Genomic DNA, 14,885 nt, shown 5'->3' with positions numbered 1-14,885 from the left:
CTGCCGCAGAAGGCAGGAGGTGCGAGTGGGACCGGGCGGGAAGGGAGCAGTGGGCGGCGAGTCACACCGGGCCGTGGGGGAGAGCGGCGGCGCCCCCGACCACGCTCGGGGCGGTGGCGGGCGGGGCGGGGGGAGGGGGCGGGACGGGACGTACCAACACCCCCCCGGGGGTGGACATTGTCGCACCCCCTCCCACCGGCAGCCCGCGTTGCTAAGGGGACCCCTCGGGTGTGTGGGCGCTCCTGCGAGTTCTCAGAGCGGGACGGGAGAGGCGGGGAACGGGACGACTCTCCCCGGGGCGGGCGGGAGAAGGGTGTGTGCGGGGAGGGGGCGGGGGTCGAGGTAGAGGGGCACCGTACACGCCTCCGTCTCTCCCCCCCTCCCCGCGGCGGGGTGGTGTGGCCCGCTCTGAGGAGGGCGGGGAGCGGCGCGCAGCGCCTCCCTGCTCAGTGACACAGGCACCCGGTGCGGGGAGGCGGCGGCTGGTCGAGGAGCGGGCGGGTGGGAGGGAGGGAGTCGTAGCGGCGGCGATTGGGAGCCGAGCCCGGAGCATGGCAGGGGCCGAAGCCGCTGCAGAGGCTGCGGCTGGTTTCCCCTCTTCGCCGGCTCCTCCTGCCCGCCGGGAACTTTTTTCAGCGGCCGGCGGCGGTGCTTCCCTCCGGTGGTGGTGGCAGCGACGGAGGCAGCAGCAGCGGCGGCGGCGGCTCCGTTTGGCGGTGCCTCCCGGGCCGGGTCTGGGTCTGCTGGGGCTGGTTTTCTCTCGCTTCTGCTGCAGTAAGTGAAACTTTTTCTCGTTGGCGGCGGGGGGGCCGGGTGGAGGAGGAGAGAAACGTGGGCCCTGGCAGCGCCTGGAGACTCGGCCGAGTTGGGGGAAACTTTGTGTGCGTGTCCGGCGGGGGGTGGGGGCTGCCTGCCCGCCGCCCTACGGACGAGGAAGGCGGGTGGGATGTGGCCGGCATCACGGAAACTTCCCCTGGGAGTGACTGGAGAGGGAGGGAGGCGAGGCGGGTTCGGAGCGGGAGTCAGTTTGGGGGACAATCCCGGGAGCTTTCCTCCGCTTTCTCCCTGGGCAGTCACCCGTTAGCGCCGCCGCCGGCCTCTCCGGTAGGAGTGGGCGCCGGGCGTTCCCCCGGGGAGGCCGCGGCGGGGCCGTTGTGCCTGCCGTTGGGTTCGCTTCCCGCGGCGGGGACCGTTACTCGCGCGCGGGGCCAGCAGCAGCCGCCAAGTTCCTTCAGCAGTCGGCACCGGGGCGCCCGGCTGGGCTGACCGCAGCCTGGAGCGGGGCAGCGGGGGAAGTTTGTCCTCCGCTGGTCCGGCGGTGGGGCTTTCCCCCACTCCCGGCCGGTGGCAGGTTTTCCGCCGTCGTTCCCAGTCACGAACGGCGGCGGATTTCGCTTGTTTGCGGAAATCCATGGCTGCTTCCTTCCCTCTCCCCAGCCCCTCCGAGTCTGTGGGGAGGACCGAAGGGGTGGGTCTGCGTCTTCTCTGAGTGTGCTTCGGAGAGAAAGAGGACGCACTTTGCTTCTGCTAATGTTGGCTTGCATCGTCGTTTCCTCTTAATTCGGGTGAAATCGGTGCTGGTTGCAGGAGGCTTTTGAGTTTAGATCGCTTATCTCTTGTGTGAAGGGATTTGTGTACTCTACATCACCGTCCTCTTGAGCAGCTACTACTGGGGGCACCGCGGTGCGGGGCCCTCATGTGGCTTAATGTGACCGCTCGTAGGAAAATACCAGCACACACACACACACCCTTCCCCCTGTGCTTTTTCCTCTGGAAGACAAGTAAGGGACGTTGAAAACTAAATCCGAGCAGGATTAAATTATTTTTTTAACTGCATGTAGTATAGTGTGTTTAGTGGCATTTTTACAGCTGTGAAAGATGAGAAAAGTGGAGTTGGGCAAGGAGCACATCAAAAGCCATCATCCTGCTGTTGTATTCCCAGTGCAGGAATAAATAGTTGGCAAGGATATTTTATTATAGCATACACCGTGTCCTTTCTCTCTTGAAGGAAGGAGGAACAAGTTAGAAGGGGTAGTCTCTGGAGGTTCATGTGATAAAAATACCAAGGAACTTTCAAGCCTTGCCACCGTGAAGCAGTTGTATAGTATCTGAGAAACGCTTTTTCAGGGAGGGAATTGAGGCGGTGCTGCTCTAAGATTGTGCTCTTGCATGTAATAGTCTCCCCCCTCTGGCAATGTTGTAGCGTTCAGAAGAGATAATTATTATTAATTTAATCTTAAACATGTGTGTGTGCTGAAAGGGAATCCTATTAAATTGTGTATGTTCTGTCTGTCCCTTGAGAAGGGCAACTATGGAAGAGACAGGTGGCTTTTCGTGTCCATAGGGTTTATTTTGGAGTAGGGAGGATAGTTCACTGTCATTCCTTGTTCTGACAGTGAACTTGTTACTATTTCCATTTACTGAGAGCTAATGTGCTCACATATTTTGTGAAGAGAACAGATTTGGTTCTAGCCAAAGTGAAAAAAAACGGTAGTAGTTGGTACAGCATAAGAGTTTTAAGTGGTGGTCTCCTTAGGCAGACTTTACTGGGATGCTTATTTAGAGAAGATTAACTATATGTTAGAGAAGTTAGATCTAAAAGTTGAATTGCATATGCAGAAATTTTTGCTGCGTAGAATGTGCCCTTTCTACAGGATTAAGTCTCTAAATTGTCAACTTTCTTTTTAATAGGTCGTTAGCTATCAAACTAATAGTTAAATTACTGAAGCAAGATCTGTTGCCTTCTTGCATATTGTCTAGAGCGACTTGGCTGAATGGAAGGTGTTAAATACCTGATTTTCTTTTAAACACAGTTTAATTGCCCACACCCAGAACTTTGGATCTCTTAGCTGATAACAAACACTTATTAGGCAGTATTTGCCTTTATTTGTGGTAAGTTGACTGTTTCATTATTAATAAGGTGCCTCATTTCACAACCTTAAGGCTTCAAGGCTTAATTTTCATAGAGCTGGAAACTTCTTGCCCCAGCAGCTTTTTTCACCCCTCTCTTTGTTCAGGGTGGTTTCTGCTCTTTTGTAGTGAATTTGTAGACTTGACATAACCTTGCCAAGATATTTTTACATGTAAATGTGAAGATAATAGGAGCAGTGGAGTTAAGAGCATCTGCGTTCTGTGTCACGTAGCAGCTTACTATTTTAGGCTTGATTAGTTTAATTCAGATGTCAGTCTTCATAGATTTCTTTTGGTGCACTTGAACTTGACTGGTAATGCTCCTTTTTAAGTACAAAGTTTGAAGTGTAATCTATGGATAGGAGGAGAAATTTAAGAAATTACTAGTTACTTTTGGACTGAAGTAAGAAGCAGGGGAAGATGTTTTTTGTCAACTTGTTTTAGGAAAAACTATGTAATTATTGTAGTTTTAAGAGTGCTCTTACATTTTGAGCATGATTAAATGTTCACAGAACCCGAGCTGCCTACTTCTCACAGTTTTTTTTTTTACTGCTCAATCAATTCTGATAATGCTAGCAAAAGAAGGAATTGAAAATTGCACCACAAAAAATGCTATTAGAAAAACTTAAGTGTAAAACAAAAAAATGTACGCAGTCATTGTGACTAACAGCTAGAAATGATTTACTCTTAATTTCTCATAAATATTTCAAAACACTCCTGACATTCAAAACCTGAAATAACATCAGCTTCTTGATTTTTTTAAATTTCTTTTTAAATAGAAATAAATCTGCTTTAGTAACAAATACTGCTGTTCTAAAAAAGCAAGACGGTCAGGTTCAGCTTACATATGCAAGTAATTCCACTTCTCAGTCAGACAGTGTGTAATGAAATGAAGTATGTACTAAACTTGTGTGATCACCTTTGCTGTAGCTTTTAACTATGGAAGATGTGTGGCATGCATAAGACACATTAGCATAACCTTTATTCTATAAAATAACTTAGTGTACATTGTCCAATATTTTTCAGCTATGCTGTATATGAGGACTTGTGTGCAACTATGTGAGTAACTCAGTTTCAGTGCCTAACTAGTTTGCACACAGTGCTTTTTGTATTTGTTTTTTTCATGTAAGCATGAATTAAAATAAGCAAAATTGTAAAGTGAGGCAAATAGAAAGGAAAAAGGTACATGAAGCATTTTTCAGGGACTCCATTGAGGAAATATTTTTCTTTCCAATTTGAACTTGATTATGTTAAATGTCTCAGGCTAGAAACAGGAGTGTTTGAAGGGCTTTTTAAATTTCTTAAAGCAGACTGGAGTTCAGAACTCCTGACTGTAGTGGAGCTGGCAGAGTTGCATTATAAAAATATAGATAAATATAACAATACAGTGTATCATATATGAAAATGGGAATTGCTGATTGAAAAGAAAGGAAATTACCAAGTAAGTATTGACCAGAGCAGTCCATTTGACTGGAAGGGTTTTGGGGTTTTTTGATTTTTCAGGTTAAGTCATAACCAAAATACAAAATCAAGCAAACCACATTACACCCTAGAAATGGGATAGTGTGGTACAGTGTTTAAAAAAACCTCGACAATGTATTTTTTTCTCATTGTCCGTAAAAGGCAGTTATTGTTTAGAAATCCCTATCTGTGTATGCATTTATTTTTTGAAAATGTTATGGAGATAAATGCACTTTAAAAAAGACATTAGACGAGCCACAAGGACAATAAGAGCAGTAGGAATACTGTAGAAGGTATTTGAAAATTTGGAGAGAAGGACATGTTGGTGAGCTATGGTAGGAGGCAGGGCAGCACATGAAACTGCTGTGTGAAGAAACAGAGCAACAATAAGTTCAAAGAGAGGGAGAGTTGAAATAAAAACAATTTATGGTGAATGAAAAGTGAAGATGCCAACTAATATTTTGGCTTTTGTTGTAGAAGAACTCCCATATATATATATATGGAAGTGAATTGTAATGCTATTTGAGTTGTTAAGGTCTGAATGCTTTGAGTATTATAAAAGAATTGTTATGACTGCTTAGCCACTTGAGCTACATAAAGGTTGAACAGTCTCTTGATTTAAACATTGTGTTTCTGTCTTGTCTTCAAATTAATCTTACGCCAGAGAATATGAGGATTGTTTGACATTGAACAAAAGAAAGCTCTAGCAGGATTTATTTCTTTTTACAATACAGAGGCAAATATTTTGTTTAGAAGCACTCTCAAATCTAGGTTGTTCTCTTTCCAACCCCCTTTATATAGTATTGCTCCCAGATGATTTGGAGAATCAAAGGGCAGTTCTGTAGCAGGAGAAGCAAAAATATATGTTGACTTTACATATCATCTCTACCAGGTGGTTACTCTTCAGGTGCTAGGGGTAGAGATTTTAAGGTATGCAATGTCACATCTGGTGGGAAAAAGAATGGAAGGTGTGTTGCTTTCATAAACTGTATGTGGGGCTAAGGAGTGGCATTTGTTGAGCTCAGAGAATGAGTTAGAAGCTCTAGAATCAGAAGTACAACTATCAATTTTTAGAAGCAAACTCAGTAGTGAATTAAGGTAGGGTAATAGGAAAACAAAACCTGGTTTGCAAACGGGTAGATGGCAGTCTTGTGAAGTACCAGCTACCTGCAGTGCTCTTAGTAAATGTTGTCCTGTTTTTAGTGTTGGTTCAGTTATCTGTTGATGACCAAGAAACTTGAGTATTACTTTCCATCCCATGTTAAAACCAGATTGTTGGAGGTAGCTTGACCATCTATACTGTGGCTGGATGTAGCTGTGTCTAAACATTTCTTATCAGAATATAGGGCTACAGAATGGCTTGATAAGCCTGCAAAGAAGTGAGACCACTGAGATTGCTTGTGTTGCCTGCTTGCTGTGGAGTCCTGTTACATTGTCCCTTAAAGATGAGCTGTGTGCTGTCAGGTTACTTTGGTCTAGCACTGTTTGTACTTGAGCTTCTTGTTCCCATCATTGAATAAACATGCTGTATTGAATCAGTATTATTTGAATTATTTTTTTTTTAATCCTGATGACTTCTATACTGACTGGGATATAGATACTAATGCAGGGGTTCCCATGAAGAATTTTCTTGGACCTGATAACTGGTTGTTAACTCAATGGCCAGATTTTATTAGTTACATAAAGAATAGCTATAGGTGCAATTATTTAATTACTATAATGTTGTTACGTTCTTTCTTCTTGGCTTTTGTTGTCTATGATGATTAAAGGAGGAGGTGTCTTATGATGATTAAAGGTAGCATTTTACTTAGCCTATTCTGTGTGCATTTTTTTTCCCAGGGTTAGTCTATCTAAAAAAAAAAAATTTGAAAAATACTTATACTTATTTGAAGAACTGTTGATTTAAGTGCCTCAGAGACCATAATTATTGGAATGCAGTAGTATATTTTGAGATGATGGAGAAGATAGGTTGATCAAGCTTTCTTTTTAGAGTTAAAAGGGTCATTAACACTATTCTCTCTTCCCAGTTAGAAAGCAGATGGATTGCCTAGAAAAGAATATTGTGTAAATACGGGACCAAATCCCAAGAATAGCTAAGAAGAGAATGATGGAATAGCTGAATATGGATAAAATGCAAGGAAATGGATGTGAAGCATTTAAACAAAAACATGCAGTATAAAGGCAACGTCAGGGAAAATTATTATTAGGTTTCCATCTAGAAAGTGGGGAGAGATTGAAGTTTTTAGGTGACAGCTTGCCTTACCCCCTGGATGTGAGTAGATTGTATAAAATACTGAGTTGCATTGATGTGTAGATGTGTATGAGCAAGCTTCTTGGTGGGGGTCCTGGCCAATATTTACCTTTGTTCTGGAAAAGTTAGATCACTCATTGCTCACTACACAACTTGGTACACATGCTCATAGTGAAGAGCTTCAGGGCCTAAGTATGGTAGCTTCCAAGGTATAGTAAAAGGAAAGAAAAAACCCAAACACACTACAAAAAAAGCCAGCAACGTTTTTTGGTATTATCCAATAGATGAATACTTCAAGAATTATTTTTCTCCTCATTCTTTTCATGTAATTAACTTTCAGACTTGGGACTGCTTCAAACGTGAATTCAAAGTTTGGTGTCTCTGTCTCTGAAATACCAGTGGAAGAAAACAAATCGGAATAAAAAACTTTCAGAGTCTTGTAACTTCAGCTCTCTTCTCTATCCCTTTACCTGTGTTCCCAAGTGTGGGGAAAGGAGCAGATGAAGTTTAGCATCAGCATGTTACTAAGTTCACTATGAGTTCAGGTAGTGAAAACTGACAAGCTTGCAGACTGTTTACTTGGATGACTACTGTGTTCTGTTTAGAATTGTTCTTTTTTTCAGTTATTTTTCAGATAATGTGCAGAAGTAAAAGCAATTTTCATCATGTAACACGTTGAAATAGCAGGTTTTCATATTCTCAACATGAAGGGTAGCCATGTGTATCTTACACTGAATTTGCTGGAATATTGGGATTACCTGCAGCAGTAGATGGCTCTTGCTGACGCTGCCTCCCCTGCCATCAGATTTTCAGTATCTGGCATTTAAGATGCCTTTGTATGTCTACAGGGATTGTTTTCTCCTTTTATATTAGTCAAGGCTGGTATAACAGAAAAGTTTTTTAAACTGTCCTTACTGTTTTCCTGGGATTAATTTGAACAGAACAGAATGTTTTTCTTATGTGACTGTTGTTTTAAATAGTTAGAAAGTGCTAGTTCTATCACTGTAGTGACACATACAGAATTAGATTGTTATTAAAAATGGTAATCTCCTACCAAAAAAGGCACTTAGTAAAAGGTGAGTAAAGACTAGTCAAACAGGTTATACAGATGAGTGGAAGAAACAAATTGATCTAGCTTGATGAATTTATTAGTTTTGGATCTGTTATTTTTACTAGCACTTGATTTAGAAGCTTGCATATTAGTGCTTGACTTCTATAATTTACTAATCCTGTTTTGGTTTGGTATTCTTTACCCACTTCTGGTTTTGAAATTGTAATACCAAATGTATGCTTAAGGTGAAAACTAATTATTGCTTGGACAAGCACAATTAACAAATACCCTGTTGGATGAAGGGCTGCTGGAGATAGAATGTGAAAAAAATTGAGATTATGTTCAAGTTGGGTGAATCCCATTAATTTATTTTCAGTGTACATTAAATGCTAGAGTGATAGTTAGTCAAGCATAAGTTGCATTACATCAAATGCAAGGTCTGCCTTCATAATAACAGAGTAACTTTTGACTTGTATTCACTTGGGATATTTTCCTCCCCCCCAGTTCTTTAATTTCACCTGCTTTACCTGTTGGCCCTTGCCACAACAAAAGTATACTTGGTCAACTTTGCTAAGAATTACTAAGCAAAGATCAAGTGCTGTTAAGCTTCATTCCATTTTTAACATATTTGTGAAGATTAATAATATTTACATTATAAAAAGCTACTTTGTGGCACTTCACATGTAATGCTAAATGCTAGACATTTCAATGCACTTTTGACTTCAAAAGGTAGTCTTTCTTGGAACAGAAGTAATGCTATCACTTCATTAACATTTAAAGAGGCAATATAGGTTTAAAGAATTTGTAAGACTTTGATGGTTATCACCATACCATTGCCCCCTTCTTAAAAGATCTAAATGGATCCTGTGAAAAGTTTGTGTGTTGTCCCTAGCTGTTGTAGCATAAAGTAGTCTACCTCCAGTAACTAGCAAGTGCAATATACTGATTTATCCAGGATATCCTGTATAGGAAGAAGTATACTAGGTTCTGCATAGCTGTGTTTCAGCATTTTGTGGTACCAGAGGTAGTTCATCCGTCTGCATGTAGTGTGTATGACAGTGGGTTTAAACTAGACAATCTTTAAGGTCACTTCCTACCCAAACCATTCTGATTCTATAGATACAAATAAGACAACTGTTAGGTTCAATAGCTGTAAAATAATAAGACTTTTGACTAAAACCAGGTTAATTAACACAGCTGATATATCAGTTTTCACATGAACATGTAGTGAGTTATGGTACCTTCTGACAAATCAGAATGTAATGTGTTGTCCAAGTAGTTTTGTGTGAGTTTCATGTAAGATTCTCTAAAAATTCTGCTGAGTGTTCTGCCATATAGAGGACTGTGGAACTCTATGGGACTGTTAGTTTTAATTCTTTTGGTGATGCACTTTGAGACCTACTATATAGGTGTGTTTTCCAAGACTCGGGAGGCATGTCTTAAGTGTGATAAACTGATGTCTCCACAGTGGTCTCCTAAAATGTTCTTGTAGCTGTAGTCAAATGGGTGATGTGGTTTAGTTAAATGGATAATTAAGTGGGTGAAAAATAGTGTGTGTAGTACTGGACTTAAAAAGTTCTGATCAGCTCTACACTGATTACTGAGCCTCTACTTAGAGCCTTGTTGCTGGTGACGTGTCTTTAAGAACTGGTGCAGGGGCATTTCAGCCCCTCTTCCAGGTCTGAATGCACTTTCAGTGAGTTTGTGGATGGTACCAGATGGTGAGGAGACTGGGACATCTGTGGGCTGGAGAAATATCTGGGAGAAACCTTACAGAATTGAGTAAAAGCAAGTGCCAAGTCTTACTGGGGCAGAATGACCCCGTTCAGGAGCATAGGTGTGGTGCTAACTGGTGAAAAGCAGGTTTACGGAAAAGAACATAGAGGTTCTTGTGGATCAGTTTGTGCCTTTGTGGTGTAAAAAGTGAAGAGCATTCTGGGCATGGTCAGACAGCTGAAGGGATGTGATTATTCTCTGCTATTTAGAGCTTGTGAGACTGCATCTGTAGTATGTGGCACAGTTTTGAATTCCCAAGTATGAGGCAGAAACTGAGGTGTCTGGAAGGCCATCAGCAGCACCTGATGTATGAAGAGGAGTTGGGAAGTGAGTTTGTTCAGCTTTCAGAAAAGAATATTCTAAATAAAGCAGGGGTCCTAATTGCTGGCTATGACTGCTTAATAAGTGAGAGAGAAAATGAAGACAGGATCTCCTTAGGCATTCTTAGGGATAGGATAAGAGGCAACAGGCACAAGCTGCAACAATGGAAATTCTAGTAATGTGTTAGCAATGTATTTTCCCACACAGAGAATGAAGTGCTGAAACGGGTTGTGGAATCTTTGTCCTTGAAAATATTCAGAACTTGTCAATGGTATGACCCTGAGCAATCTGATCAGGCTTGAAAGTTGGCTCTGCTTTTGGTTGGGGATCGGATTGGATAACCTCCAGAAGTTCCTTTCAGTCTAAATGAGCCTCATTTTGTGCATGGGCAGGCAGTAGCTAATATAGTATAGTTGCTCTCTCTGGAAGAAAAGTAGAAGTGGTTGTAAGTTGTTCTCTATTAAGATTAAAATGCCCAAGAAAAGTCTGAAACAAGGTTTTCCTTTAAAGGATTTTGTCTGCTAAACGCTTACTTCAAAATTAGCTCCCATTATTAGCTCCTAATGTAACTAATAACTTCCAGAGAGTCTCTTAAAAAAACAAACAAACAAACCAAAACAGAAACAAAAAACCCCAAACAAACTTGACTGCATGTCTTCTGTTACTTCAATAAGTAGCCAGTAAAACCAGTCCCTGACAGCACAGACCTGAGTGAGGTCTGCTAAATACTGGAAATGTAATTCTTCAGTCATTAGCCATTATACAGCATTAATATGCTTGGCTTCTGGTTATTTAAGCTTACTGTCCTGATGCTGTTCCTGGAAAAAAAGGGTTAACCTGCTGGAATAGCTTGCAGTGCAGGGTGGCCTTAAGAGCTAAAAAAGAAGCCAGCAGTGTTAGCAACCCGAGGGGGGAAGGGAGAGGGGGGCGGGAGAGGGAAGCAAGTGGGGGGCAGCAAGCATTCACATAACTTTGTAATGTAACTGGTAACTCATCAGATCTTGTTAAGGACAGCTGAGGTTTAGGCATGGCATTTTACCAACACAGAATATGTTCATTTTGTATTTAATAATATGTCTGCCGTTGTTAAATATTGGCAGATAACATTCAAACTTTACAAGTAATTGAAAATGTGAAGTTAATGATTAGCTGTCTTCCTGAGCTTGGGAGACTTTGTTACTTCAGTGCTAAGTACAAGCTCCCTTCTCACACAGACCTCAAGTCTTCCTAGAAGAATAGACCTGGTAAGACAACATAAAAAGTGGAGGAGTGGCCTGCTTTAGAGAGTAAGGGCTTTCCTCAGGGTTGAAGGTTGTGTTGCTCCATCTTGGACAGCACAGGTGTAAGTGTTCCTGTTTATAATGGTGTTCTTATTTTGGGGGCAGGGAATGCTGAATGCTTATATCTGTTGCGGAATTTCAAAGTTCTTCCTTGAAATTGATTTCACAAAGAAACACAACCCAAAAAACAACCCCCCAAATCCTAATTTCTGAGTACTTATTTTTAATAGATTCAGAATTTTTACTTGTGAGAATTTTTTTGCTATCTTACCCTTCAGCTTTCTCTAAAGTCTGTGTATGCTTGTAACACCAAATATAACAGGCAGTGTGTGAGTTCCATTTTACTTTTTCAAGTTGGAGCTATAATTTCTACTTCACTTAAAATTTTGCTTTAATCTTCATATGTAAAAGTAATATTCTATTAAAGACTATTATTGTGTATGTTTTATATATGTAAATATAATTTTCCAGTAATCTTGTTCTCCCAAAATGGCTGAAATGTCCTATGGTTTGTCTTTGTATTTTTTAAATTACCTTAAGTATATGGTATTTCTGCTTTAAATTTCATTCTTGGTTGAGTTCATGTTTATATGGTCACCAATGTTCTACCAAGGGAAGACCTGAGCATTATCAAGAGTGACTAAATTTCTTTGACACTGTTTTTGAATGTGACACACCTCCAAATGGCGGTAATTTCAGTTTGTCAATACTAACTACCATTTCTAGCAGTATCTGTTAAAAGTAGCTTGGAGTTTTTCTGTTAATTTGTTAAACTATCTTGTGATTATACTGAATTAACATACATGCCTAAGACAAAGGAGAGCAATGTCTCTATTCTTCACTTTGATTTTATTGGCTATTATTCTCTGAACAGTTCATAAATCTTTCCTTCCTACCACTACTTTGAGTAGGTAAAATATGGCTTAGATCTAAAAAAGTTTTGATGTTATCTTCTTTTTTATTAGACCCTCTGTTTGAACATGATAAAGTTTAACAGTAATGGTGACACCCAGAAATTGTTGGCTGTTCCTTGGAGCCCATGGATTAAGGCAAATTTAAGGTCTTTTAAAGAGTGTATGGAGATTTGCAATCTGAGAAGTTCAGTGTAGCATGGGAAGAACAGAAAGTACATAGTTGTGGAAAATTAAGTTACTGTATAGCAAAATCAGTAAGTACTGGTGTAGTACTTCATGCACCAATAAATATTGGTGTGGAAATATGCTAATTATTAATTTACATCTTCACTGCTTCTGAAACCCAGCTGAGTTGACAGTCATTCCAATAAGTGTACCATGCAAATCCTGACTGTTTCAGCTTGCTTGTGCTTCCTGATGTAAATCCTGGGAGGTGGCTGATCAGGTGTTAATTTGTGATGACTGACAGCTGCAGCCCAGCCCAACAATTTCAATGCAACATCATTGGTTTTAAGACATTTGTAGGTTGTACGGTTGCAATGTAGAGTTAAAACTTTACTAGGCACTGAAACATTTGCTACTTGAAGCAAAACAACATTTTATTAATTTCTGGAACTTTTATATAATACTCTAATTGAACTAATGGCAGAAGAACTCATTTATGAAGATGCTGCAGTCACTTACTGCTTTTGGTAACAGGCAGGATCAGCTTGGTTGTCTGATTGCATAGGTCATGCTTCCAGAAGTATCTGCTGGGCCTATTAGCATAGTAGTACCTTGACTGTCTCCCAGAAAGGTGTTACCCGAGAGATGTTGTGACAGCTTTTTATTTTCTACATAAGAAAGCTTATTGATAACTGGCTACTAGGTGCTATTTATACTGCTGGAGGCTTGCCTAAAATTGTGGTCTTAGTACTTGTAATGATCCGATGGAGAACATTAATGTTAGAGGTTAACATTAATGCTTAGAGGTTTCATAATTTGTTTGCACCTAATTCTGTGCAACTTAATAGTCTCCTGTTGTGTGAAGGACCCAGTGTTACTGGAAAGAAAAGGATGGTGATAGTTACCAGAGAGTTTACTGTGAGATTTGGAGGCACCCTATCTGCTGACCTGATTTGGTGTATTGAGTTACTCCAGGTCAGTGGATCCAGGATTTTATGAAAAGATTAAGTCTCATCTTCTGATGGCTACATTTTTCATGTCTGTATGGTCACCAGTGTTCTACCAAGGGAAGACCTGAGCATTATCAAGGGTGACTTAAAAACTCTGAGTGCAAAGATAAAGAAAATTAATGCAAACCCCAAGCAGAATACCTATCCCACTGAGGGAGAAAGACTTGGGTAGGAGTGAATGAAGATAGAACTGCTGTTGAAAATGGAGCTTAAACTTCTCTGACTGCTGAGCTGTCCTTGAGGAGAAAGAGCTGTTGAGCCAGTCTATTTGATAAAGTAAGAAGAATTTCTCTTCCAATAGCACTGTTGACTTACGAGGGCTTTAATCCAGGTATGTTGGGATGTCCTCAGATTTCTGTCTCCTCTGAAGACATGAGGGGTAATAAAGAAGTGTCTGAGAGACACTTCAGACTTATGAAGTGTACAATTGCAGACTTAGGACATGACTGTGATTTTGTCAGTGCAGTAGGTAGCTTGTGTGACTGGAGTACTGCAGTTAGCTGGATTAATGCATTTCAGGAAAGGCAAGATAGGAAGGTGAGAAAGGTAGTGTTCTACAGAAGAGTGGATAGATTGTGTGGAGCTTAGCCCTTGAGCAGGTGACAAGCCAGTTAACAGCTGATGAGTAATGTTAAGGGAACAGACCAAAACAGGTGACATCAGAAGTATCTGCTGCTGCTGGCCTGATCAAGTGTAGATGAAGCTGCACTTAGATACTTGGAAGATGCCTAATGATGGCAGTCTGTGGTGTTAATGGCAGATGGCAGTCACTGGCATCAGCTGAAAGAGTGATAAGGCTGGACACAAGTGATTCAGGAGATATCAGGGGTATGTTAAAGACAATTTGTTGATGCAGGTGAACATGGGCTAACTAGGGATGATCTCTAATTGATCTGTTAGGCATAAACAACTGGTTGAAGATATAACAGTCAGTGCTTGGTTGACTGCAGTAACTTTGAGGCTGGAGTTTGAAATACTGAGAAAAGTGGTCAGGATTAATAGTAAAATCATAAACCTGGACTGTAGAAGGAAAGATTTCACCTTATTTGAGGATGTGATTGTAATGTTCTCTTGGGGAATCTTCCCTGATGGGCAAATGAGCTGAGGCCAGCTGACTGATTTTTAAAAGAAACTTCTTCAAACTCCAGTAAATGATCCCTGCAATGTGCAGGAAGTCCAACAGGTCTGTTATAAGGTCAGCATGATAACAGGTGAGTCTTAAATGCACAAAGGAAGTAAACAGAAGTTGAAAGTGGGAGAAACAGCGGAGTCAGTATCTGAATCTAGATAGAGAGCTGGGAAAGCTCAGGCTCAGCTGCAGCTGGAACCAAGTTAGGGATATTAAGGGTGATGAGAGGCTTCTGTAACTAAAGCTCCAGCCAGAGAAAAACTAAAAATGTGTGCCTGCTGCTTAGTAGCAGGGCAGGGCACCTAGTGAGGAAGGACATGGAAAAATTTGAGATGTATGGTATCCTGTGATTGCTTTGATTTTCATTGTGGCTGAATCTGTGGTTTGTAGCATAACCCACAGAAGAGAAAGGTATTGTTTCAGAGTGTGTGAGCCATCAGACATACTCAAAACCATAGACCAAAAAAGGTGCTTCTGAGGGGGCTGTGTGTTGCCTGATTGATACCATGTTGTTGCCTTTGAAAAGTCATAGTGACTGGGGGAAGTTACTGATGGATGGAGAAAGGTAGACATCACACCCATCTTCAAGAAAGGGGGGTCCAGGAAATGACAGTGTG

At 41.3% G+C, this 14,885-nt stretch overlaps 1 protein-coding gene across 2 annotated transcripts in view; it reads left to right on the top strand.

Annotated features, from left to right (window-relative positions):
• The first annotated feature begins 309 nt into the window (after nucleotides 1–309).
• NECTIN3 (nectin cell adhesion molecule 3) overlaps nucleotides 310–14,885 on the top strand; it is a 62,162-nt gene continuing 47,586 nt past the window's right edge. The window contains exon 1 of one of the 2 annotated variants that reach the window (XM_071757502.1): nucleotides 310–774. In XM_071757502.1, coding sequence (XP_071613603.1) covers nucleotides 552–774 — 223 coding nt within the window. In that variant the 5' untranslated portion in view covers nucleotides 310–551. The remainder of the gene's footprint in view (nucleotides 775–14,885) is intronic. The other variant, XM_071757499.1, reaches the window with a different exon arrangement.

Source organism: Heliangelus exortis, chromosome 1, assembly GCF_036169615.1.
Source record: "Heliangelus exortis chromosome 1, bHelExo1.hap1, whole genome shotgun sequence".
Classification (NCBI taxonomy): domain Eukaryota; kingdom Metazoa; phylum Chordata; class Aves; order Apodiformes; family Trochilidae; genus Heliangelus; species Heliangelus exortis.
The sequence above is the reverse complement of the archived record's forward strand: the minus strand, read 5'-3'. Positions and strand labels throughout refer to the sequence as shown.